This window comes from Notothenia coriiceps, unplaced genomic scaffold, assembly GCF_000735185.1.
Source record: "Notothenia coriiceps isolate Sejong01 unplaced genomic scaffold, NC01 NC01_scaffold00000339, whole genome shotgun sequence".
In the NCBI taxonomy this organism is placed as follows: Eukaryota; Metazoa; Chordata; class Actinopteri; order Perciformes; family Nototheniidae; genus Notothenia; species Notothenia coriiceps.
Window position 1 is genome coordinate 9,444,628 of NW_011333040.1, and position 26,480 is coordinate 9,471,107.

At 38.2% G+C, this 26,480-nt stretch overlaps 2 protein-coding genes and 1 long non-coding RNA gene across 4 annotated transcripts in view; 1 reads left to right on the forward strand and 2 right to left on the reverse strand.

Moving 5' to 3' along the window:
* The window catches only part of wdr43 (WD repeat domain 43), a 17,220-nt gene extending 11,357 nt beyond the window's left edge, over positions 1-5,863 (reverse strand). The window contains exons 1-3 of the mRNA XM_010777226.1: positions 5,567-5,863; positions 4,616-4,747; positions 3,777-3,898 (exon numbers count right to left, since the gene is read on the reverse strand). Of these exons, the coding sequence (XP_010775528.1) occupies positions 3,777-3,898; positions 4,616-4,747; positions 5,567-5,773 (461 nt within the window). The 5' untranslated portion in view covers positions 5,774-5,863. The remainder of the gene's footprint in view (positions 1-3,776; positions 3,899-4,615; positions 4,748-5,566) is intronic.
* Positions 5,864-6,703: 840 nt separating this feature from the next.
* Positions 6,704-10,636, forward strand: trmt61b (tRNA methyltransferase 61B). 2 transcript variants are annotated; one of them, XM_010770570.1, is made up of 8 exons: positions 6,704-6,908; positions 6,997-7,811; positions 7,903-8,005; positions 8,913-9,103; positions 9,186-9,277; positions 10,107-10,291; positions 10,374-10,457; positions 10,545-10,636. In XM_010770570.1, the coding sequence occupies exons 2-8, from the start codon at positions 7,074-7,076 to the stop codon at positions 10,577-10,579; spliced, it is 1,428 nt and encodes a 475-aa protein (XP_010768872.1). In that variant the 5' UTR covers positions 6,704-6,908; positions 6,997-7,073; the 3' UTR covers positions 10,580-10,636. The 2 variants fall into 2 exon arrangements, with proteins under 2 accessions (XP_010768872.1, XP_010768864.1); XM_010770562.1 differs by having other exon boundaries at positions 6,704-7,811.
* A 2,845-nt stretch (positions 10,637-13,481) lies between these two features.
* Positions 13,482-18,132, reverse strand: LOC104944966 (uncharacterized). The gene is made up of 3 exons (XR_798287.1): positions 18,047-18,132; positions 15,611-15,796; positions 13,482-13,545 (listed from the first exon to the last, which is right to left on the reverse strand). It is a non-coding gene; the product is annotated as an uncharacterized lncRNA (long non-coding RNA).
* Positions 18,133-26,480: the final 8,348 nt, after the last annotated feature.

The window sequence follows — 26,480 nt, forward strand, 5'->3', positions numbered from 1 at the left end:
GTACTGGCATCTTATGTACTGTGAAAAGAAGACACGCGCGTTGTGTTCGAGGCGGTTTACCGAAGTAGCCAGGACCGTCATAAAATTCCACGGGCGCTTTTTCTGCATTCGTTATCGCCATACGTTCTCACACTCGTCTTTAGGACGTCGAGCGGCGGTTCGACACTGCCTGGCCACTCGCCTCGTTGTGTGTGGTTTCTCAATCGGATCTGTGTGAACGATAAAATAGATTGAGACCTTGTTCGATTTTGATGTCAATATTTATGTCCTGACAGAGTCTCTTAATCTTATTAACACTATTTCAGAAAATAAAAGGACATTACGTTAAATTTTTTGTGTTGTTTTTACAGTTGTAAGACCTAAGTAATGTTAGTTGGACTTTATAAGCCGTTCGAAAGTAATAAATTATAAGCGACTAATACGTTATGTCGAATTTCTTTGAGTTTATAGGGATAGAGATTATAATGCTTCATGTACTTTTGTCATAGTGATCATCCCACAAGTTGCTTAGTGGAACTTAGCAGATTAATTGAGCTTTTGTGGACGTTGGGCCAAAAGAGCGGACTTTTTGTGGTCGAACTTCAAGTCATTTGATTTAGTGTTCATACCCTTCTGACGATAGAGACTACTTTTCGTAACGAGAAACTCTTTATATAATTATATTATCTATCTAGATATATGGAGGTGACTAACCTCCCACAGTTAACTGCCAGGAGACCTGGACGTCAGCAATAAGATCGTCAGAAAGGAGTATGAACACTAAATCAAAATGACTTGGTTGGAACTCACAAAAAAGTTCCGAGTCCTTTGGAACAGTACCACAAAGCTAACAAATTACATACTGCTAAGTTCACTAAGCAATCTTATGTGGGATGATCATTATGAAAAAGGTACTAATCAAGATATATAATACATCTATAACCTATAAATCAAAAGATTCGAACATTAACGGTATTAGTCGCTATCATAATTGATTTATTATAAATTCCGACGTTATAGAAAGTCAACTGAAACATTATGCTTTAGGTAGGCTGACATGAGCTGGTAAAAAACAACAAAAAAATTTAACGTAATGTCTTTTATTTCGAGAAATATGTTATAAAGATTAAAAGACTCTGTACAGGGACATAAATATTGATCAGGAATCAAGAACAGGTCTCCATCTATTATTATAAAACGTTCACACAATACCAGGATCTGAGAACACACAACAACAAACGAAGCGAGTGGCACAGGCAGGTACGCCCGCCTCGACGTCCTAAACGACGGATTGTGAGTAAACGTATGGCGACATTACAATGACAGAAAAAGCCCGGTGAATTTATGACGGGTCTGGCTACTTCGGTAAACCGCTCGAAGACAAACCAACGGCGCGTGTCTCTTCTTTCACCGTACATAAAGATGTAGATACAGAGAACCGTACAAATCTCCCGTGGACTAGCTAAGCACTGCGCTACCTAAACCTCGTAGTCAAATAGCCGGCTATGAGCTAGCCCACTCCCGATGACCCCTAGAAAGGAAATTTAACTATAAATGTTGAGTCAATTACCCCTGAGTAAAAATAATAGCGAAAGTAAAAATATTTAGCATTGCCTAGCTTTTCAGCCTGAAGTAAAAGTTATGTACTGACGCGAAGGTGTTTGTTGTGGTTGTATGTAATAATGTGAAGGTTTAGCTTCATGTTAAATAAGTGCAAATGAATTGAAACCTCTTATTGTGCCCTCTTTAGCTCGGCTTTCGCGAGAGAGAAAAGGGGAGATAGGGGACCCCTGTCGGGTAGTCATAGACGTACGTGGTAGTGACTAGGTCATTACTCACTGGGCTGTCATTCCTTATTATATAAATAGTGGATTCAAATCAGAACAAGGTCTCCATCTACTTTTACATCATTATATTAAGGTCATTAGTCGTCACTTGGCGATTTTGGCACATAGAAGGCCACATAAGTGCCGTAAGTAAAACAATAAGATGTCATAAGCAACAAAATTATCAATAAACAATCTACTGGGTAACCACAAGAAACTTTAATTTTCCTATACCGTAACACCAAACCAATGAAAACAACGTCAACAGATACAGAGGATAAATACCTGACGAAAATCAACCTCTCCTCTCCATCGCGACAACGGTCCTCCTCACAACACAAACGACGACCCACCTGCCTCTTTGGCATTATGATATGTATATTGCTGGCCTCTTCATTGCTATTGCAAATTACCATTCACCAAATCGTGGGGGGCTTTCCCGTGGTCGAGAAATGCACTATAACCCTCACACAGTATTTAAGTAAACTTCCTTATTTCGCCCCTTTTTTGTTCCTATTGCTTTAACTTTTGGACTCACCTCATGAGGTTTCTTGCTTATAAGCCCATGTCGGGACATACCGTAAACGAGTAAAGACGGGTTAAGTTAACTCAATGTTATTAGTAGCATTTGAACTACTAATGTCGGAAGTCCCGAATCAACGTTTTAGTGTGTGTACCGAAGCAATTACTTCCGGAAAAGATTATAGATATTAGAGATATTTGGTTTATGACTGAAGTAACGGAACGGCAGACGTCCAGGGTGAGATGGTTACAAATCATAGTAGACCGGCGACATACTTATTTGGCAGAGTCCACGGTTCCTGTGTCAGGTGAGGGGTGACACCGGAGGTAGGACGTTCCCTGTCTTTGTTCATCAATGATCTACAATTGTTCCACAGGGATAGTTTTTAGAGGGCACCGATCGATCGGTGACCGATGGATTGGAGCATCAGTATCGGCCGATACCGATCGGGTGAGGGCTATGGGGATCTTCCATTTAAATTGATATTTAAAACTCAGTTAATGGGGCTCATTTTTATATCGCTTCAGTTTATAAATCGTAACGGATCGAAAAGTTCGGATTCATTTTTCAATACATGATGCGCTTCCACAAACAACAACCAACATAATTATTACATTCAAATGAAGTACATTATTCAAGTTTACATTAACTTTGGAGAATAACACGGGAGAAATGAGCGAAAGCGCTCTCTTTTCCTCTCTCCCCTGACAGCCCATCAGTATCTCATGCAAATCACTGATCCAGTAATGAGTGACCCGACAGTAAGGAATAAATATATTTATAACTAGTTTAGCTTGTTCCAGAGGTAGATAAAATGTAGTAATATAATTCCAGTAATCAGCAGTGAACCGCTAAAACACGTGTATTTCGGTGTATTCACGGCATTCATTTTGTTATTCTACAGTATTGTTGTTTTATAGTTATTTGTTAATGTAACCCAATTGGTGTTCTTTGAAATTAAAAGGATATGGCATTGTGTTTGTTACTTTTGTTGCAGTTGTATATGTCTCCTATTTATGGACATGCTTTTATTTTGAAGGAGAGGTAGCGCTGTTGACAGGAAGTTGTTGTTGCTTGTGACGGAGAAAAGTAATATATACATATAAAGACAGAGAAAGTAAACGATAACGTTTATGGTTAAGTGTTAGCACCCCCCGAAGAGGCACAAGCTCTTACGTTGATATTGGAGTTTTCAATAAATTCAATTTGAAAAATAAACGGGGAAAAAACAAATAACGAAATTGAAACCTGAATAGTACTCCAAAGAACGAATATTCGGGTACAGCCCTAGTATGCATTTGCTCATTTCTGCCAATTCAAATTGAGTTAAATAATCATGTAAATTGATGATTACAGCCTTCAGGTTAGTTGCAAAATCACACAAATGGCTTTCGTTAATGAAAGGCCTTTTCTAATTCCTATAATCTTCTTATAAACCAAATACTGACCTTCTTGCCTTGCCCGTCTGCAGGTCCCACTCTACAATGTTAGTATCATCTGAGCCGCTGTATAATAAACCGTCTTCAGGGTGCCACTGGACACAGTTCACTCCCCCACTGTGGCCTCCATCCTGCAAGGGACAGAAAACAGTAGTTACTAGATGTTAACAAGGTGTCCTATCAAACTAAACACAAATAAAAGGAATAAATATAGCTTTCACTTAAAAGCTACAATTGATAACTTTTTTCAAAGACAGCCTTGCCTCAGATTTGCTATCATTATGTCCTGACAGTAGTACTTAAACCTGAATAGTTATGGAAAATATATTTTCTCTAACTCCTTCTGTATCCCTAGTAACATTTGCAAAATGCATATCCTCCAAAGGAAAGCCAAACTAGGTCAAACTAAGCAACATTGCTCAAATTCTAGTGAACAATAAATAAAGCTGTTAAATGAAGAAATATCCCCGGCCAGTGCTTGGTTTTTGCTCAAATATTTTTCAACATTCAACCAAAAAAATGCAGTAACATAATGTTGATAAATAAAATGATGTTAACTTAATTGATCAAAGCCGATTAGCTTTAAAACTAGCAGTCATTGGCACTGCATTACAGTCTCCTTGGCTCTGATTTGTTGTTTTTCACTTATGACAATTTTGTTTTTGAGTCAACACAGCTTTAACAGAACTATATTTTGATACAAAAAAATACTTCTTGGATTAAAAAGGTCCTTCACAAGCCACAACAACATTTCAGCAATAAAATACACTTTTGTACTTGGAAAAGTAGGGGGAAAACATAGAGAGTAATTTACAGGCCATGATACATGTTTTTTAAGTCTCACTCACCAGTGTACAGTGCAGTGCTCCCTTTGCTGTACTGTAGATAAGAACACTGCCTGCTGCTGTGCCCATAGCCAACAGATCCGCCTTCTCCTCCTGCACTGCCTCCGATTTCCTCTTCTTCCTCTGAGGTCCCTCCTGAAAACACAGCATATTTGTAATGTATAACTACCTAAACATCAACCAAAACATTTTGTATTATAAAAAGATAGTGCATGCTTGGATCCATTGGTTGCAATTAATTCACTTGCATTTAAATCTCAGTCTGTTACATCAATAACTGTTTTGATATTATACCAAAAATGCATTGAAAGCTGATAAAAGCAAATACTGCTAGTGCTATCAAATGAGGTTACTCAACAACCTAGTGAGAGTAGTAGAAATAAGAGTAAAACATCCTGGATACAATAAACACATTCCATGTATTATTAAAAGCATAATTACTTGGCATACAAATTATTAGTCATAAACTACACACATATACTTTTGTGAAACGGTTATATAAATTGCCACAGAGGCAACACTTTGTGAACCTCTCCACTCAGAAGTGTCATGGTGGCACACGCTACTGAGCTTTGGTGGGCTAATGCTAACTTCAATAACGAGTTTATTTGCAGTACCAACAGGTCTATATATGCTTAGAAAATAATTGGTAAGACTAATGGAGCTGCTTTAAGTATTACTAAGAGTTAGTTCGCACTGAAATCAAAAAGTAAGACATTGTCCTTCTTTTCTTCACTACCATGTGGGACTAACATGTGCGTCCTGCGCAGCTGTTGGAAGCTAGCTAACTGCTAACGTGGCGACGCTATATGTGTGTCAGAAAAATGAATGCGTCTGCGTTAACACATAGGCGAAGGTTCAAAGCTTTCTGTGAGAATATATTTTTTTTAAAGTGACACTTTTCCCCGTCTTATTGCGTGCACTTTAACAGGAAAGTGCTTGGGCCTCACGTACCTTGACTGTCCGGCATGGTCCCCAGGCTATGCAGATACAGGTGGCACTCAAATGGGCTGAAGGCACGTATTCTTGGTGAAGTGTTTTGCTATCTGTGTTCCAAATGCGAAGCCTGCCATCCTGGGCACACAACGCTAAGTATTGTCGTGATTTAGGTGAAAATACGCAGGGTAACTGCAGCGAAGAGCTACCTACATCGGCCGCCATTTCTGAGCCGCTGCTTGCGTCTGCGTGCGTGGATTACACAGACCCCACGTGTGGACTGCTACGCACATGCGCGTTAGCACGTCAGAAGGACCGCCCCTCCCATTGGCTGCTGCCAGACAACAAGCAGGACTCATGATGCCTTCATGTCCTCCTCGTATAATAGATGGTCTGTAGTTGTTAGATTTTGAATAACTATAAAACAAAGGGTATTATATAGTAGAGTTTGGAAATTATGCCTTCTCTTCATATTTATTTAATTAGTCTGGTGGGATACTATTTTGTTAAAATGCATTTTATCAGTTGAAATGATCCCAAACCAATAGTTTTTGTTGACAAGCTCTTTTAGCCCCGGACCCATAATTTGCATTCCGACGTAGGCCTATAGTTTAAACACAAATAAATCACTCTTTTATCAGTTATGGTTAAACGTTGAATTATATTACTAAATCAATTGATACATATAATTGATGTGTTTATTTAGAATTTTTTTAAATATTATATGTAAGTTACCAGTCACATTCAAATAATGTGGTTTCGTTTTTGATGAAGCTCCCACAGGTTCCTTTCAGTGTTTACTGAATGGCAATGTCCATTAAGTGCATTTTATTAACTAGGCACCTTTTTATTGTATATTGCTATTCTGGATAAATCAACGAGGTAGATAGCAATACAAACAAGCCTCTGATTATTTTTTTAATCACTTCAAACCCTGTCTGCAACGTTATTGTATTTAAACCAAGCATTTGTTTTTTTATTACAGCATTTGAACGCATCAACAATATATGACGTTTTCAACCTTAATGTTGACGAACCCTTTTTACACTTTTTGCCCGTTTGCGGGTTCACTCCCTAAAACTGGGCAGTTTAATGAATAAGTCGACATTGCTGTTCTGTGGCTCCATTAGGCCATTATGACGACAGAACACGAAATAACAATTAGAGTTTTGGGACCATTATGAATATGAATTGTGTATAATAACGCCATCTGCTGGTGGACTTCAATTACTACACCTGTCGCTCAGTTATGACGTTTTTTTCACGTGTCTTTTCCGGCATGGTGACCTCCTTGAGCAGTAAACACAGCCGAGCATAGGATAAATGAAGACGAATTGTTGGTGGTTCTACTGTAAATGCAGTAAGTGGCACTTCAACCAGGATCACTTTGATCTATAATTTATTTTGCATTTATAATTTATTTAACAACTACATATGTCATTTTCTAGTGTTTATCTGCCTCTAGGTGGCATCTCCAGACATATCCTTTCCTTGTGATTCATTGGTTTTGCTATAATCTGAAGTAATGGCTATGCAAATGCCCTTTGCTGGACTCCTGTTGATGCACAGACTTGTGAGAATTAGCAGTCAAAGACAACTCAGTAGCAGATTCATACTGCATAAATGTAACAGGAGGCAAACAAGGACTTTTTCAACTGCCTTTGTAAATTGTAACGAGAACAAGGGAGACGACTCGGACCCCTCACCCCTGAGCTCCAACCTGACCTTCAGGCAAGCCTTATTGTCCAAAAGGCGATCCCTGTCCCCCCTGGAGAGGATCAGCAGCCTGATGCCCCACGAAGCCCTGAGCCCCGAGGTGATGCAGCTGAGGGACGAGCAGAACCAGGAAGACCCAGAAGAAGAAGCAAACATCCACACACAAGAGGAACATGAGGCTATCCCTAATGAGGAGGACTCAGAGACCCATCATTCATCAGATACAGCTATGGAGACAGACGAACAGGAGGAGGACAAAGGTTCGATACGACCCACCCTCCCTGGGGAGAGCTTGCTGGTGTTCGGGGAGCTGCTGGTGGCCGAGTTTCGTAAGAAAAGCAGGGTGGAGTTCAAAAAGATGTTTGGCCTTGAGGCGGGGGCACGTCTAAATAGCAACTGGGGGATGATCCTGCACGATGACATAGCTGGGCAGCCCGCGGGTCGCTTCCTGAAGACGGGCAGGGGGATTCCCCTCCTCATACGGAGGCCCAGTCTGGAGGATTATGTGCTCTGCATGAAGAGGGGGCCTGCCATCGCCTACCCTAAGGTACACACCTAGCAGTCCTGTTTCAGAGTGTCTCAAGGTGGTATTGACCTTTTCTTCTTACAGGTTTGTCTCTTTCTCTCTCTTTCCCCAGGATGCAGCTACTATGATGATGATGATGGATGTCTCAGAAGGAGACTGCGTGTTGGAGTCAGGATCTGGGTCCGGGGCCATGTCTCTGTTCCTGTCCAGAGCAGGTCATCCATCATACTGTCTTATCTCACTTCACAGGCAACATTTTCATGTCATCTAATTTAAGAGCTTGGGCTATTTTGCATTCATGTTTTTTCTTTTTAGACCAGTTTACCAACAAGTTTCATTGTGATATCTATCAGTTATCTTTACCCTTTTTACCTTTAGTGTTCGGCAACATTTTATAATACATATGTTTTAGGGAAGTTTTCTCAAAATGTGTTGTTTCCTAAGGCAGATATCTTCAATTAAGTCCTGTTCTGGAAATGTGTGGAAATTAGAACATATCAAATGATAAAATGCCCTATTTGCATATTTACACATCACATTTTAAGTTAAGTTTCACGATGATGTCTATTTGTGAAAAGAATGACCCTATTTACATGCACGTGTCTTACCTTTAAGTGACAGTTCACACCAGTATCAAAAGTAGATACTTTCCCTCTTATCTGCCATGTTACTAAATGTATTACAGCACAGAAGGAACAGAGCATGAGATATAAAAACTAATGGCATCATCTTTGGCTGAAGTGTAACTTTAGATTGCTGATTAGATGTCAGTTTGTTCTGCACGGTGATACGTTAAGTAGGGGAAAGAAAATAGCTCCTATATAAAACTGCCCTCACCCAAGTCTGTGGATATTCTTGAGTAACCTGGTCATGATTTCTTGGAAGAGACATTTAAGTTACGTTTTTCAAATGTATTTTTTGGGCGCTTTGAGCACCACAAGCCAAGTGCCATCTAGTTCCATTATATTGGAGAGAAGGCAGACATCTCTATGACGAATATCCTCAACACTCGTCATTATTAATATTATATAGGAAAACTATTTGAGCAATTCCTGGAACACTGTGTGCTATATTGAACTGTAGCAGAATTGACCTTCCCCTGTTTGTTTCTGTTTCTCCCAGTGGGCTATAAGGGCAGCGTGCTGAGCGTGGAGGTCAGGGAGGACCACCACAAGAGAGCGGTGCTGAACTACAACCGCTGGAGGACAGCATGGAGTCTGCGGCAAAGGGAGGAGTGGCCCAACAACGTCCAATTTCACAGAGCCGACCTCTGCACAGCCTCCTCGCTCATCGCCGGCCAGGGGTTCAATGCGGTCAGTGTACAGAAACACCTGATTATATGTACTAACACTCCTGGAATTAGACTTTGTGACACCTACATTGTGTGTGTTGCAGGTTGCCCTTGACATGGCCAACCCTCACCTGGTCCTACCTACTGTGATTCCACATCTGCACACTGGAGCTGTATGTGCCGTCTACCTCGCCAAGTGTGTATCTCCAGTGTCTCACTCTCTCCTTTAAAACCAGACCTAAGATAGGGCAAAAGTGCATTTGCTTCTTTGTGTAAAAGAATAGTTTTTAACGTTTTTGAAAATATGTGGAATTGCTGTCTTTCTGAGAGTTGGATGAGAAGATTGATAACACAGGATATAGTAGTTAATATATGGCTGAAGATATAGTTACAGCCACCATGGGGTTATATTAGCTTAGCACAAAGACTGGAAAAGGCTTGTATGAGTCTGTCCAAAGGTAGCATAATCAGCCAGCTTCTGTAAAATGCCCTACCTAACATTTTAAATCTCATACATTTCCTTTAAGTGTAAAACTGCCAAGTTTTGGTCTCCACTGGAAGCCGTTAACAATAACATATTGTTAAATGTTTTATATATTTTGTAAAAATATGCAATTACCCATCCACAATATGTCGTTTTTACACTCTTTACTACAAATAAAACAAAATATAAGCTGTTTACTAGTGCACTGTAGACGACAGGGCCAGGCTAGCTGTTTCCATCTGTTTTAAGTCTCTGTGCTAAGCTAAGCTTAGCTAGCTGCTGAGTCTGGATGTATATTTTCCTCTCAGACATGAGAATGGTGTTTGTTCTCTTCTAACTATACAAGAATAGCAAAACATGTACAATTTGACAACCTACTTAAAGTAAAATGTGTCAATTAATTTAAGTTACAATTTGACATGATTCAAGGCAGAATGAAAAATAAATTTGCAATAATTTGATTAGTGACACGACAGTGAAACCCAACCTGAACCTTTCATGATGGTCTCCCAATCATTGACGTTCACTCCCTGCACCTCAGCATCACTCAGGTCATCGACCTGCTGGAGGGGCTGCGGTGTTTGGCGCTCCCTCTGCTCTGTGAACGCATCATCGAGGTCCCGGTCCGAGAATGGCTGGTGGCTCCGGCCCTACAGAAAGACGGGAAGTACTGTGTAAGGAAGGCCCCGGTCCCGGAGGGAGAGCAGAGGGAGGAGACAGAAAAAGGTTTGTATAATATGACACAAAGATCAATGTGCTCGTCATAAAGGATCATCTTTTTCAGCCTTTCTTTACTGATATATTTCAGAGGAGACAATCACAGAGGAACCAGCAGCCTTTGGGAGTTTTCCTTACATTGCCCGGCCTCATCCTGAACAGATGAGCCACACAGGTACAGCCACACAGTGACTCACATTTCTAGTCTGATTCCAACAGTTTGATTTTATAAATAAATTCTCAATGTCTTTTTTATTTTTAGCTTTCCTGGTGAAACTGAGGAAGTGTGAGCGGTAGCTGCTCTACCTGTAAGGAACCTCAGGCCTTACACATCAACCAATGTGTAACTGTACATAATTAAAAATAAATGTTTTTAAATGTAATTGGCTGTGTATATATGGAACATCATTATGCACTGTACACTGTGAAAAACAAACAGTAACTGACTATGTAGAGATGGGTTAAATACTCACTGAAGTAAGAGTCATATTTCCACATTACGGAAATATTCCGTTACAAGGATATGTCCCGCATTTAAAATGTTGCTGAAATAAAAGCAGAGGTGGAAGAAGTACTCAGATCTTAATAATAATACAGCAGTGTTCAAATACTCTGTTACAAGTAAATGTCCTGCATTCAAGTTGGTACTTTTCAAATAAATGTAAGGACCAAATCTTAAAGTACTCATGATCCAAAGTGGCCATTTTGGAGTATCTTGTTTCACTGGATAATAATTAGTGTTGCATTCATGTGTACATCATTTTAATTTGCAGCTGGTAAAGGATTATATACCACATCAGGTATCTCCATCAATAATGGCATATTATAGTTTAATTATGTTTGTATTATTAATATTAACCTACAAAAGTAACTATTGTCATTAGTGAAAATTACACATTTGCTGCCAAAAAATAGTGGAGTAGAAGTGTGAAGTAGCCTAAAATGGAAATAAATGGATATAGTAAAGCAGATTTACTTCAAGAGTAGTAGTTAAGTAAATATACTTAATCACTTTCCACCACTTGATAAAAGTACAAAGGGATTTGCATCAATTCACATAAATAACAAAAGGTAAAAGTACTAATTTTGCACAATGGCCAATGTTAGAATAAAATAGATCATAAATCACTTTAAAATGGTTAGAGGAGCTTCTTATTGCTATACACAGGCGGGTAGCTTGGGAATTCCACCAAGGGATCAACAAAGATTATCTAACACATAATATATTATACAATAATGTTTATTTTTTTTCTAAATTAGTGTGATCCTACAAAATTACTATAGTTTTTAAAACGTGCAGTGGAGTGTAAAGTACCTTTGAATCTGAATTGTCGAGGAAAAACAAGCTTTAAAATGGTAATTCGCCACTGAGCTCACCACTGGTAAAAAGCTTTATTGTTTCTAAACAAATGTTATGAGACGGTGCTGTTGAACATTAGAGCATAAAATAAGTTTGTAATAAAGACTCAGAAAATATCAAATTGAAGCCTTTATTGAGAACTCAAGAGGCAGTGTTGGGTTATTGAACAGGCACACAACAATAGTAAAAACACAGCCGGTAGAATCCCAGAATGCAGTGGCTAACTTTCATCCTAAATGTCACACTTATTTTCCTTTTGCCAATTAATTTAACATCTGTGTAAAAAACAAGCGGTGGTCAAAAAAAAATCCCAAAGTGCTTTAGTACATAAATAAATAAATATATAAATATAGAGCTCAGTGAAGGTATAACAAATATTTACAATACATCAGTGTTTTTGAACGTTTCCATGAAAGTGACCATGGGATGACATTAGCTCCTTTCTTTCTTTCACTTCAAAAAGTGTTTGCATTCAAAGAGAAACACAAACTAGAGGTACACTTGGTATTTAGACCTTTACTTCATTGTTAAAGTATTATTGAGGAGAGACAACAACACACAGAAGCGCAGGGTCAGCATGCTGAGGCTCGGAGGCTCTACTCCTCACTGATCCAGTCCATGGAGGTATCGTTGGTGGAAGACTCAACTCCTAATAGAGAGAAGGTAGGAAGTGAAACAAAATCAACCTCAAATTGTATTAGAAGGAGTCAATGTTAAAGCAATATAAAATGGTATATACAGTGCGTACTAAATCACCATCTTTCCCAGTTTGACTTTCTCCAGCTCGCTCATATTTCATTTGTCAGGGGTGAAAAGTTTAAATAATATGATCTATGTGTTTATAGTTAGTTTTCCACATCTGATAAAGAGCTGCGTACAGCCAATTCTCTATATCTCACCACAGTCGATTTTTATTTAAATGAAGACTTTATTCTATATTTTGACTTTTCTGTTGCAATATTATGAGTTCATTCTTATTAAATTCTTCAGAGACCACTTAGATTTGCATAACGTTTTAAACATGAGCAAAATTATTGATGAAACATGTATGAGCTACTTAAGTCTAGGTTAATACATTATTTAAAAACACACGTATGTATTCCCTTAGAATTATGAAGTGCCACATGCGTGTAAAGTCGTTTCTTCCCAAAATTAGAGAGACAAGAGCAGACGGATGAGAAGTCACCTGTATTGACTCACCAGGAATAACTAGTTATTATGATCTACACAAAATGTGTGTCCCTCCAAAGCCCTCGTGTAAATTGAAATGTGTGAGTTAGTATACCAGTAATCTCTTACATTTCTTTTTTACATTCTTAAACGATTCATTTGAGAAATTGTAAGTTTACTCGTCTAGATATGCAATACACAAGCTCCGTTAAATAAATAATTTCTAAACCCTAGAAAATTACATATAAAATCAGCAATTATTTTTAATGTACAATTATTTTGGGAGAAAACTCTTACATTTGAGAATGTTCCCGAGATCCTTAGCCTGTTAAACCCCGAGCCTGTTTTTCAGGTTTCAGGCTCGAAAATGACATTCCCAGAACAAATGACCATATCTTCCCTTCTAAAAGGGTTAAATTAATAATCTTTTTTCTCAAAGTAATGATAAACCTGTCAGTTGCATCCAACTGACAGGTTTATCATTACTTTGAGAAAAAAGATTATTAATTTAACCCTTTTAGAAGGGAAGATATGGTCATTTGTTCTGGGAATGTCATTTTCGAGNTGTGTGTGTGTGTGTGTGTGTGTGTGTGTGTGTGTGTGTGTGTGTGTGTGTGTGTGTGTGTGTGTGTGTGTGTGTGTGTGTGTGTGTGTGTTTGAGGGAAAGGGGACTTACCTTTGAGATGTAGGTAAGTTTGAGAGATCCCACCTTCTCTGCACCTTTAGGCAGATTCTAAACAAAGACACACAAAGATGTATATTAGTAGAAGTTGTAGAAGTAAAATTGGTAGCATTATTGTAAAACAAAAATGGATTTGCTACTTATTCCATCAAAAAAGCTTGCATTAAGGCTTGGTAAAATGTAGGATATACATTTTTTTATATATAAGAATATTTTCTATATTTGCATATAAAACAAGAAGTTTATAGTTGGAATTTGCACATTAATTTGGATGTATTAATTTCCCTGTGTAACTGCTAAAGGCCGAAAGCATAATTTTCTTTAAAGAAAAACACATTTCCTGACATTAGAGGAAATCTAAACATTTCAAACGTTTTTGTTGCAAATATAATTGAATATAATAATAAAATAGTTACGATTATTAGTTATCAGCATTCTTAATCAATAATCTGTCCACTGGCAGCAGCTAAAACCCTGCAGCGTTTGAGGAATTTCCCGGCCGTGGGAAATATAAATACTACTACTACTACCCTTTTCAGTTTCTTTTCTGGTTCCTGTTTTTCTGTCACACCACTCGCATGTGTTTGATAAGGTCTTATTAAACTCCTCACACAAGTGAGTTATACAGCTTCAACCAAGCGCACTAAAATATGTGTCAGGTGTAGTTCTGTCCAACAAAGCCACAACTTCTTGTTTCTTTTTCAGCCAAAATGTTAATCCACCCCACCTTCCTCTGCCTTACCAACTGTTTCTTGGTTTATTCTTTTTTTACTTTAGAATATATTGAAGCTTATTGTTTGACAATGCCATTTAATTGAAATGTTATTTAATTAGTTTAAAAATATGGAGGGGGAGGGGGTAGCAGTTTAGTTGATACCAGCTTTTTCAAAGACGTGATTTAGAGTTAAAGGCAATGCATCACAGTGTTCATTTCGGTTGGATTTATAAAAGTTCAATGTTAATTTACAAGTTTCATATCAGTATGTAGTGTCTCTACTGTGAAATGTTTCTATGCTTTAATGTTGAAAAAGCTCTTTATTTCTCTCATACTGCCTGTGCTGCAGCACCTCTTTTCACCCTCTGTCTGAAACCAGAGCCCAGTCTGCTCTGATTGGTTAGCCTCTGATTGGCCGGCTCTGTTGTGATTGGTCAACCGTTCTCACCAGCAAATCTTCGTATTGCGTCCGCTGTGAACACACCATTAGCCTATCACATAAAACGATGTTGCACACTACAGGAAAGGAAGAACCCTAAAAAGCATAATATGGCCTCTTAAAGGCAGGTAATGTTCTTTATTGTCTCCCCAAAATTCAATAGAGTACCAAATATGTTTTAATCCGTCAATGAAAATAGTCCCAACTAAGTTAGTTCAGCTTGTTTGACAAAAAAAGCCTTTTACATTACATTACATTACATTACATTACATTACATTACATTGCATGTCATTTGTTAGACGCTTTTATCCAAAGCGACTTACATACATTCAGTACCGTGGAAAATCCCCACAGGAACAATTTGGGGTGAAGTGTCTTGCCCAGGGACACAACGACAATCTGACGGCAGTGGGACTCGAACTTGCTATCCCCTGTTTCTAAGTCCAGCACACTATCCACTGAGCCACAGCCTCCCTTTTTTTAACTCAAAATGAAATCCTTTTCAGCATTCAACAACCAGGTGTTGCGAGTCCTTGAAAGCACCACCATGGAGGCTTTTAAAGAAGTTACTGCTCCTAACTGCATGCCTGAAAACGACCTGACTTTGCTGAAAAAATAAAGGCAACTAAAGCAAGCATTCTCTCCCAGAACTCCCTGAAGTTGCAAGTCCCTGCTAGTTGACTTTCATTGTGAGCTGAGGTTAATAATAGCTGCCTGGAAGGCAGGAAATTCATCACTGTACCTGACGGTGAGCACTAAACATGCATCTGAACTTCAAAAAAAGCGCCCTAACAATCTCTTTTTAATACCACCAAACACAAGTGTGCTCAGTTGGTTCAGATGTTTTCAGTGCGGACTAACCAAAGAAGAACCTATATAAACTCAGACACATGGGAGAAGCTGTCAATCATGTACACACACCCATTCATTCACTTTCCCTCACAAAACACACGCTCCCTCACCTGTGGGTTGTCCATGAACCACAGCAGGTTTCCCTGTTTGGTGTCCAGGATGAAGTATCGGCGCAGGAACCTTCCGCTGCTCTCATTTTCCTCGATGTCCAGGAAGCCGCAGATGCGATTCTGTCGGTCCACATAAGGCATCGCAACCCCGAGCAGCTCAACCCGCCCTGGGGCATCACAGGAACGCTGTGGGGGGGGGGGGGGGGGGGCATCATTTAATTAACCTGCAGGGAGGTTGCACGTATGCAATAACATGACCTGAATGAAAATACATCATGGTTATACATCTTGTTTTCGTCTCAGTTGGATTTCAAATTAAATGAATAGGAAGCTCCAACCTCAGCTTTATTTCAATTTAATTAAAAAGGCTGTAAAGAATGACGTTTTTATGCATGTGAAGCTTCTATTGAGTTCTTTAAAAGAAGCTTTGAATGTCTGGCGTCAGAACGTCTAGAAATGGAAAGAAAAACATGTTTTATTATGTGGCTACATCCTGCATATGTCATTTTAATTTTGTTAGATTGCTGATATAGGTGAATGCCTCTCTTTGTGTGCTGAGCTCAGTGAAAAGTGTTTGTTATCTTTATCTTTTATTTTCTTCTATTTAAATTGTATTCAATACTTTTTTATGTTTCACTCTTGTGTGTTTTTTGCAGCTGGGACAAAAAAAAAAGTGGTAGTACTATAAAATATCTAATCTGATCTAATCTAAAATGTTGTTTCTAAAAGGCTAAATGCCTGCACATATGGATCAAATCAGAATATGTCGTTAAATAAAAACGTGTTGTGAATTTTGGAAATTATTGAATTTTCTTATCTTAAAAAAGTTTAGATTTTTAGGATTTAAAGTTTCTATAGAGTTGTGAGAAATGTTCCGATCACCCAATCGTAAACAATCAAAAAAGGGCTACAAATTTCAACTCATACATTGTCATAATACGTTTTAAATACTCTGTATCTGTAAGGTCTGTACGACATATGGATGAGTAACTGTCCAGCTGCTGAGTCATGCCTTTAACAACCTTCATTTCCCTCTCACAATAAACGCGTTGTAACAAGCAGGTGACCAGCTGAACCGCCTCAAACACAAAACTGGAGAAGGCTTTGAATGCAGCCTACATTTTCTGTTTTTGCAATGCAGCCTTGGTAGAAAGCCTGATAATACACCTCAATGTATTAAAAGGATACTGAAAATGTTGCACCTTTGTGGCCATTTAGATCCTAAAAGATATTTTTTCAATGTCAATTCAAGCAGAGGAGGGATTTCAAAAACAATGTGAAGACACCTGAAAAAAGTTCACACTATACAATCAAAAGGAAGTGTAATGCGTGTGTGTGAAGGAAAAACGCTTGATATTCAAATGACAATGAACAGGGAAACTGGCATTCAAAAACTCTCAAATCAGGAAGACTTTGTTACCAAGGAACCCACATCCCCCCCCTTTGACCATGCTTTTTCTTACACCGCATACCTACACTAATCCTACAAATGATTTAGGAGGGCTACCATATTTTCTTGTTGGAAAGTGTTTAAATGTCATACAGATACTGAATTAAAATGACAATGCAGAAACTCCACAATGACAGGTGAAACATATAGTCCAAAAAAGTCACTATAATGAACGTGTAGTATGGCAACAGCTATTACTGTTAATAATCTGCCATGTGTTTTTTATTATTATTTAACAATCCTTAAGATATTCCATTTACAATCAAAAAGCAGCACATCCCCCAGTTACAGGATCTGGATCAATCACATTTCTAAATGTTTCCTTTAAAAAAATCACAGCAATGAATCAATTATCAAAATAACTGCTGATTCATGTTATTTCTATCGACTAACTGAGTAGATATACATCAGAGAGACACTATTAAAGTATATCATATAATAATAAAAAAGCGCATAAAGGGTAAACCAGTGGAGCAAACATAATGGTATTTATTAACGGTAATAAATCACAGGCTCAATATACAGTTCTATGGCAATATTTGGAGATTTAAACGTCTTAAATCTAGATAATATTAAAGGAATATGATGATGTTTATCTACACTATCGATAAGGGAAATCCACAACACTACACATTCCTTCATATTCATTTTGCTGTATAACATTTCATTGAACTGCAATTTAACTGCTGTAGCTCCATTACTGACGACGTTATCTTGCATTATTAATCATGGACCCATACAGCCACACACGTATATATCACTGTGGTAAATAAGTCCATTTAAACACAATTATTGCCTGTGCGAATCAAACTGTTGTCACACAGGCCTAGGAACATCGACCGATTTCCCTACCGCCCCCATTACCGCTGTGCTCGACATCACATATTTATGAATTATTATTTTTGGGACAGCATTTGTTTGTGTACAGCTCGGTGTAACCGTTAGGCGGCTCGCGGGCTGTAACGGAGGATTGTGGGTTTACTTACACAGTTCGGCTCAGTCCGAGTCCAGAGTGTGGCAGCTGTCCGGTACGAGCGTAAAGTTACATGCAGATTAAGCACTTACAGACTGCTTCCGGTTTCTGTTTCAAAAATAAAAGCGTTGACGCCTCAACGTTACTTCCGTTTGGACTTCAAAGTAAAATACCTTATTGCCAGAGGGACGGACGACTTCATTACAGCAACATGGTGAGGGTTAAAAAAGGATGTAATGAGTTCATAAGTGGAATATATTGATAATACTGGATAAAGATGACCCCAAAAACTGTAACATATGAACAAATTATGTAGCAAATGCATATTATGTACCTAACTCTAAATGTAAGAGAAAATAAAACATAAAGATTATACATGTGTGCACAAGAGTATTTATTTTATTATGGAACATGCACTATTATATTAGTTTTACATTTTACATTTTTCATTTAGTGTAATTTTCTACTTCTAAGATATCTATAGAAACGGTTGACAAGCAGGTTTACAGTTTTTTTTATCAACATAATTGACATTATTTTGTGTTTTCAAAGAGGAATTTGGAGTTGACAATTAAAAAACATAGCAGTTATTTTTAAAAACACAGATCTATCAGATCCATCCTGTTTGACATTTACAAACTTTATTATTCTTTACAAAATGTTAACACAAAAATATTGTATATTTATATATACACGCCTCAACCTTAAATATTTGTCTTGCTTGATCAATAAGTACTTTCTCAGAACATCATTTTTCCCAATGGAAATGCCTAAAAAGGTAACCATATTTATTACATAGAGGTTATAAGAGACTCACACTCGCAGGGAAAGCTTTTGATAGAATTGGTAATAATTGTTTAAAAATAAGGTTGCGTCATTTATAAAATGTTCCATTTAAAGTGCTTGATTTGCAAGTAGTTTAGGACAGAGAATGAATGAATAAATAAAAATGAAAGAAATTCAGAAGTGTGCAGTGTGTAGAAGTTGAGTACAAGAATTTTTTTGGAATTAATGTTAAGTATGAGGTATATATAATGATGTGTTATAGGAACATGGTACAATATATTATATTGGGTCAATCATTTGATGAAGAATACATATTTAGTGCTATTATATTTAGTACTTGTGTATATTTACAGTGCAGGGGCCTCATTTAAAAAGGGATATACGCTCAACAAATGGCGTACGCCAGTTTCTACGCAACGTTTGTGATTTATAAAATTCTAACTTGACGGGAAAACGTGCGGTCCCACGCAAACTCCATGCGTAGGCCTACACACTAGGCTTGTTTGAGACAATCGAGACCTGCGCAGACCTGCGCAGTTGCGATCAACGTCTTGCTAGTGCGTTGCTTGATGGTTAGTCACTAGGCTTGTTTGAGACGCGTTGCGGCTCGCCTCGAAAGTAGACGAGAATAGCCGATCGCAGCCGGGGGAGGTCTCAAAAAGCTCGCCTGAAGTCGGACAGCTCCGAGTCGGCTTCTTCTTCTTCTTCTTCTTCTTCTTCTTCTTCTTCTTCTTCTTCTTCTTCTTCTTCTTCTTCGCTCGGTTTTTTGGCGGATTGCAAACAACTTTAAGGTGCATGCCGCCACCTCCGGATTCGGCTTGACTCGGTTTGCATTTATAAAGAATGCATACATGTGTTTAATCGTTAATGTCAGATATACTAAGTAAATACATTTGTTCCTGCTCAAGATTAGATTCAACTTTATTGTTATTGCACATATTGCAGGTACTGAGACAACGAAATGCAGTTTAGCTTCCAACCAGGAGTGCAACAAGCAGTAAAGTGAAAAGTAATGTACACAATCTACAGAATAAAATATAGAATGAATTGAATGATGAATAAACAGTGAGGAGTATGAATATACACAGCAGCCTGTGAGCAGCATGAACAATGGTGTTTGTGAGTGTGTCGTACAAATCAAACCCCTGCCCGACCCCTCCCTCGCGGCCCCACCTGGGCAAGTTTAGGCAAAACCTGTAGACGGAACAAGGTAGGGTAAAGTTTCCAACAAAGCTGCGAGACGCATTGGTACCCGGCATGGGGGAGCCAGCGTGTGGAGTTTGTAGGTTAGTGTCTCGAACTCCTGATAGTGCCCCAGAACAGTTCGCTCCGCCGGCCGCCCTCTCTTGCTGGATGAAGGCCACTTGTTAAGAGCATTCGTTGATGCGCGATGAACTCGACTGAGGCTGGGGCCGACTGCCTGAGTTAACACAAAAAGGAAGGGGTGGGTTGATGGTGTTGTGTCCTTTATTAATACACATAACAACTTATGTATTGTCACACACCAATCTTTCTTATGTTTTAATCTTCCTTTTTTGCTACTTTGTTATTTACTAAAGTCATAACGGACTCGGGGAGTGAGAGGGGTAGTTGACTGTGCGTTGTTTTCAAGGATGTAATAAGTTAATTTTACTTTCTTCATCTGATGTTTAATCACACCGAACCTTATAACCGTCAATCTTTTTCCAACTATCTTGGCGACACTTTATCAGACGCCCATCGTAAGCGAACGCTAGAGTTAAACAGATGTGTAGTGGGGTGTTTGCTTATCTTCTTTGGATCATATGTTACTAATTCTTGTAGTTTTGGGCCTTTTTATCGTGATTTCTCTTCGTCGTAACGTGAGCGGAGTGGTGTTCTGTATATTTTATGTGGTGGTAGTTGTATGCTGTGGTGGTCGACCCTTAACTATACCTGTCATTTGTATTTAATTGATGATGTGTTTTGTCATAGTGTTGCCGAGAGTGATGTAATTAATTAGGTGTGTGATGTTTGTTATAATTGTATATAATATGTTCTTTGCATAGAAAGAGGGTACAATGCAAAACAATACTTGCATAAAAGTAAGGCAAGAAGGAAAGGAGATAGAGAAACGTACCATACACAACGAATATATTACTATTAGTGGAGCGAAGAAGTATGTGAAAATTCTTGTGAACTAGCCGACCCTAAACAATCTGAATTTTGCAGTCATCCGGCTCCGAGCAGTTAAAATTAGCGACAAGAGAGTACGTTGGGTCAGAAGTACGGTAAGACACAACAAAGGAACAAAACACAAACGTCGTGCTAAAATTTCGTTAGCATAAAGATACCAGAAGATGCCCAAAAGTGCGACAATATGCGCGCGCCGCGAGAGGCACCGAGCCGGCCGTGGCGTAAAAAGCTGTAGCAAGAAGACACAATGTACTACTGGCAAGCGCAGCGTATGCCGCTGCACACCAAACCGACGCCCCACCTGTTTTCTCTCTCCCCCGTTACCCCCGTTCGACGACATTGTGTGTTAGATACATGCGGATAGTAAACAACAGAGAGCATGTGGGTGTACATGTAGGTCGGTTTTGTGTGTGTGTGTGTGTTAGGTGTGTGTTGTCTGTGTGTGTGTGTGTGTGTGTGGTGTACATGTGTGGTTGTGTGTGTGTGTGTGTGTTGTGTGTATGTGTGTGTGTGGTGTGTGTGTGTGTGGTGTGTGTGTGTAAAGGAGTCGACTTATGGGTGAGAAGTGTAGAGGTATGTTTGTGTGCAATGTAGTATAATCAAGCGGTATGTACATAAGGTTACCCGACAACTGGGGTAATATGTTGTCCGTTTCTTTGGTTCTTTCTGTTCGTACATTTAAGTTACCATTTTACAGTGTAGACCCACTATATCTTAGGTTTTTGTCCTGTTAATTGATAAAAGGAGGTTATATTTTGGGACGCAGTAATGTTTTACGTACTAAAATATGGCCGATGACGCGGCCTCTCGTAGTTTTTCTCACCAATATTACCCTCACTACCTTGTGCTCACCGCGATTGACACACTCAAAAAAACAAATCGCATTAGACTAAGACACGTTTTTGATTATTAGGTGGTTTTATTTACAACAACGAGTTTAGAAAGCATGTTACTAGGTTCCTGACACTTATTTTTTTTTCTTTTCGCTGAGTGGTAAGTAGTATAGTACTTTGCGTATTGACGAAAAAACGTACAAAAAGTACGCTTTTGGTTTAAGTACAAAGTTTGACCGTCAAGGTTCCCAATTTAGGACTTGTATTAGCTTGAAACCCATAAAAACTAGTCCTGACTTCAACTAACTTTCTAAATTGGGGTTTTTCAAATTTTTATAATAGACAATTCGTCCAAGTTATAGAAACTTTTGTGAAACCTTCCCTGTAAAACAGGGCGTACTTAGATTATAAATGATAAGGTAAGAAAACAAGTTAGATGCGACTAAACGAGCATCGTTTTTGATATTTACGTTTTTTTTATCGTAAAACGGACGATTAGCCCCCGAAACTGTATAGGTTCTAGACAATATTTTTTTTTCTCGGTCAGGTGGTCTATACATAAACAAACCTTTATTGATTAACAAGAGACAAAAGTAGTCTCTTTTTTGTCATCGCCAAAAGTATAAAAGAGTTTTACCGAACATATCCCAATTTTAGGACTTTTACTAATATAAAAACCATAAAAGATAATCCCGCGCCGTTCAACGAAAATTTCTAACTTGGTGTTGTTCAACACTTTTCTTTTTGGAAAAATTATATTAGCAAAAAATAGTTTCATAAAACAGTCTAAGTAAAAACCAGCTACTGATTAAAAACGCATCAGCTACAACAAAGTTGTCACTTAATTTCTGGCTAAACTTTTTTAACTTTAACGCCTTAAAAGTCTTTATCTGCACTTTTATCGGAAACAATGTTTTTTTGTAGCCGAGAAAACGTGGTGTGTGTTGGTTTCAATATAAGCGTTTTACTTTTCACTGTTTACTGGGTATACTGTTTTTGCAGGTGTCACTATTGCTTCCAATTGTAAAAAAGTAGTAACCAAAGGTGTTACAACGACTAGTACAATACCGTTTAATAGATCTATAAACATGATGCTACTGAACGTGACGGTCACGAAATAGAAAAAGTATGAAACATATAGGNCGTGTTAAATTGAGCGAAATGAGGAATGGCTAAAATGCATGATCTGTTTGGTATTTTGAAAAATAAAAAGTACAAATATGCCTTTTGGTCCTACACTATATTATTCAAATATAGCATGATAGGTCCACTTTAAGGAATGGATAGGACGAAATAGCCAAAATATCCTATATACTGATTATATAGGAGTATGTTATAAAATGATGGATAGAATAGATATCTACATGGAAATATGGGGCCCTTTTGTGGCAGTGACTTGAAGTGCTGCAGAGCTCCACCCTTTCAAATAATTGAAATCAAAAATAAAGTTACAATGTGATGTACTACGTATTTGATAATGTGTTATTATAGTATGTGCAGGAATGTTTGCATACCGCGTATATTGTGTATACCATGGATGATGCTCTACCTCTGTGATGTTCCCTTGGTCCGTCTTTTCTGTTCTTGTTCTGTCTCTGGTGTCTGGTGCAAACCAGACACCAGAGACAGAACAAGAACAGAAAAGACGGACCAAGGGAACATCACAGAGGTAGAGCATCATCCATGGTATACACAATATACGCGGTATGCANGTGTAAATATTTACAACCGTTTCCTGTGGACCGCTATAATTTGAACCGCAAAAATGTTGTCATTTGAGGAGTCCTGATATTCATGTAAATAATACGCGTCAACCTATAACAATAAAATAAACAATGAAAATTATCTTGGTTTTTGAACCAAACATTGTCAACGAGGTAAATTCTTATTTGCTTTTTCGTACTTTATGTTTGACATAAATAAATTGTATTAGGACCGTATTAATTGTATGTAGGTTGATTCGTGTTGATAATGTTCTCTATACATTTATATCGCTTGAAATAGTCTAACATTACGCTGAGTTGTCACTGCAACGTGTCCATTACACACATTCCTACTTGATGTAATTTATACAGTATTATTAATAATGTTGTATACCGATCATATATCCTTATATGACTTTCTTACAGTGTGATGTACGGATAATGGGACGGACCCTTGTTCAAGTAATACATACATAATAAAGGAAATAGGACACTAGTTCACAATAAGTTAGTGCAATTCACATTTCTCATTCTAACTTAGGTTGATCTACAGACTTTTAACATCCTTATACAATTAGAACTGAATTTTAAGTAACTTATATTATATTTCAGCCTTTTATTTGACTACTAAATAAGTATGTCCTTTTTGTTATGACTGCTGCAAGCAAAATTGAACTAATACGGGATAGAAATAGGACTTTCAGTTGGTAGCAACAGTACAGTAGGTTACAATTTCAAAAATAATGCTATGGATTCTGAAAGAAACTACATGTATTACCCTGCTGGGAAACAAGTATTATGTATTATTTCCTTTAATCCTTAGATCAAGTGTTATTCAATCACGTTAAGTGTTAGGTTGCCAACTGTGTTCTATTGTTGTATTATTTCATTATTGATTAAAATAGTCGGAAATAAACTGATGATTTATTCAATACAGGAAAAAACAATTGTGCCTGCAGCCTTATTTATAATGCATGATTCTATCAAAAGGCAGAAACAGAAAACATGCCCAGCACTCGGTCACAGGTGCTGGACAGGAAATAATCTCACTTTCAGGTCCTTCATCAGCCTGACACAAGTGGCTGTTATTATTGCAACCAACTTTAAACGATGTCCTAAGAACCATTTTTCATTTTTAATATTTTTTAAGGGATTTGAAGATATTGTTCTGGTACGAAAAAAACGAAGTTAGGACGTTTTTTGTAATGTGTTTTATTTGTATTCTTAAAAAACATTGTAAAAATTCAACATGAAAAATAAATATGGTTAAAAACACATATTGAAATACTGGTTGAGGGTGGCCTTATGTATTGCTTGCCGTGTAGTATATGACCACAGAGACAAATTACTTACTGAACGGATGATTCATCAATCGTGTGATCTTTCTTATAAATGCCACTGCTGTTTTGATTTAGTAATATCTAAATGCCAAAGCTTTATTTATAATGAAGTCAGTTAAAATAGTTCCAAATAATGTAAACATGCAGTTGTGTATAAAACGTTTTCCTCTCTTAATACATATAATTCACAGTACAAGAGCAGAATTATGTGCAGAGTGCACACGAATGCATGCAAAGATGCACACCTTTTCACTACACTAGATATAAACAGTGTGAGTGTGTTAGGTGTGGATAGAATTAGCTATTCCTCTCTGCAGTAGCATAAACAGCGTCTTCTTAAATCCCTGGTTAAACCTACTAATCCATAATCCCACTGGCTCCTTTAGTCTATGTGCAAGGCCTGTCCAACAACACACAGGTCCGGGTGTGATGCAGAGCGCAGTGTAGTTCTGAGGTTTGATTGGCTCCCCCATTGTTCTTCATATCTGGTTGGTTCATCTTCCAGTCTATAAAAATGAATGGAGAATGTTGTCAATAGCAATTAGGGAGGTGGCCAAGGTGAATTTGTATCACTTATAAACAGAAAGGGTGCATGACTGGGATTAGCTTGTGAAATGCCTGAAGTCAGTGAGTCACTGTGTTATGTAAGGTGGTGTGAAACTCATTCAAATGAGACACTGTTGGATCTCCTTAAAATAAGACACTTCCGCTTTTATACATTTTGTTGACAAAATCGTTCTTGACATAATCAAAATGTACAATAATGCATTATCGACAGACATGGAAACTGCAAAATCAGTACTGTAAAGAATGAAATACGGGGACACATCTCTTTTATCCTTGTTCTATAGTCTTTACATTTGAAGACCATGTCATACTTCTGTCTAAATTAAGTACAGCGAAACTGTCCAATGTACTCTTATGTGCATAAAGCTAAAGATAACTTCCACCAGCCCCTTGATCGGCATCAAAAGTTCATGTAGTCATTACAATTACATGTGAACTCTGTGCATCAGAAATGTTTGAGGTAACTCAGCAATGTAACAGTGAGCTAGTGAAATCAACACTTTACCATAAAAAAAGTAAAATAAAACCACTACAAAAGATTGAATGAGAAGTTATATTTAAGGATTTAGGAAGTGTAAAATATAAACATAAACACTTACCCCTGTGAGTTTAATGATGGCTCACTCCCACAAGTCTCAGCCACCGAGATGCCTGGGGATCTTGGTGGCTGATTCAGACTTGGCCTTCGGTCCGAATGGCTACGCCGGATAAAGGATCGAGGTCCTTGAGCAGACACAGGAAACCTCCCACGATTCTCAAAAGAACGTGAGAGAAAAGAAACCCTTGTAGAGGTCCACGCTTGAGGGGGATGAGGAACTGGACAAGGCTGGGCCTCAAACAGAGATGGGGATGAAGGGCCGAAGACAGAACGTGCATTACTGAGCATCCGACTACTAGTTAAATCTTCACTGCTGTTCTCCCTTGACCATCTTTGTACTTTTGGCGAAGCTGGTGGAGAAGGTGCTTTGAAAGGGTAGGAGGAGGATGAATTTGATTTGAAAAAGTTCTGCTTTGTTACAGGTGGGCTGGAAAGTCTTCCCTGTGATGATGGTGGTGTATAGAGA

What these genes read in the sequence shown, in the direction of transcription:
- trmt61b (XM_010770562.1), top strand. Translation starts at nt 7,074, where the DNA reads ATGGCTATGCAAATGCCCTTTGCTGGACTCCTGTTGATGCACAGACTT. An exon ending in CTGCCATCGCCTACCCTAAG is followed by an intron (nt 7,812 to 7,902) that starts GTACACACCTAG and finishes CTCTTTCCCCAG; the next exon opens with GATGCAGCTACTATGATGAT. An exon ending in CCGGCCAGGGGTTCAATGCG is followed by an intron (nt 9,104 to 9,185) that starts GTCAGTGTACAG and finishes TGTGTGTTGCAG; the next exon opens with GTTGCCCTTGACATGGCCAA.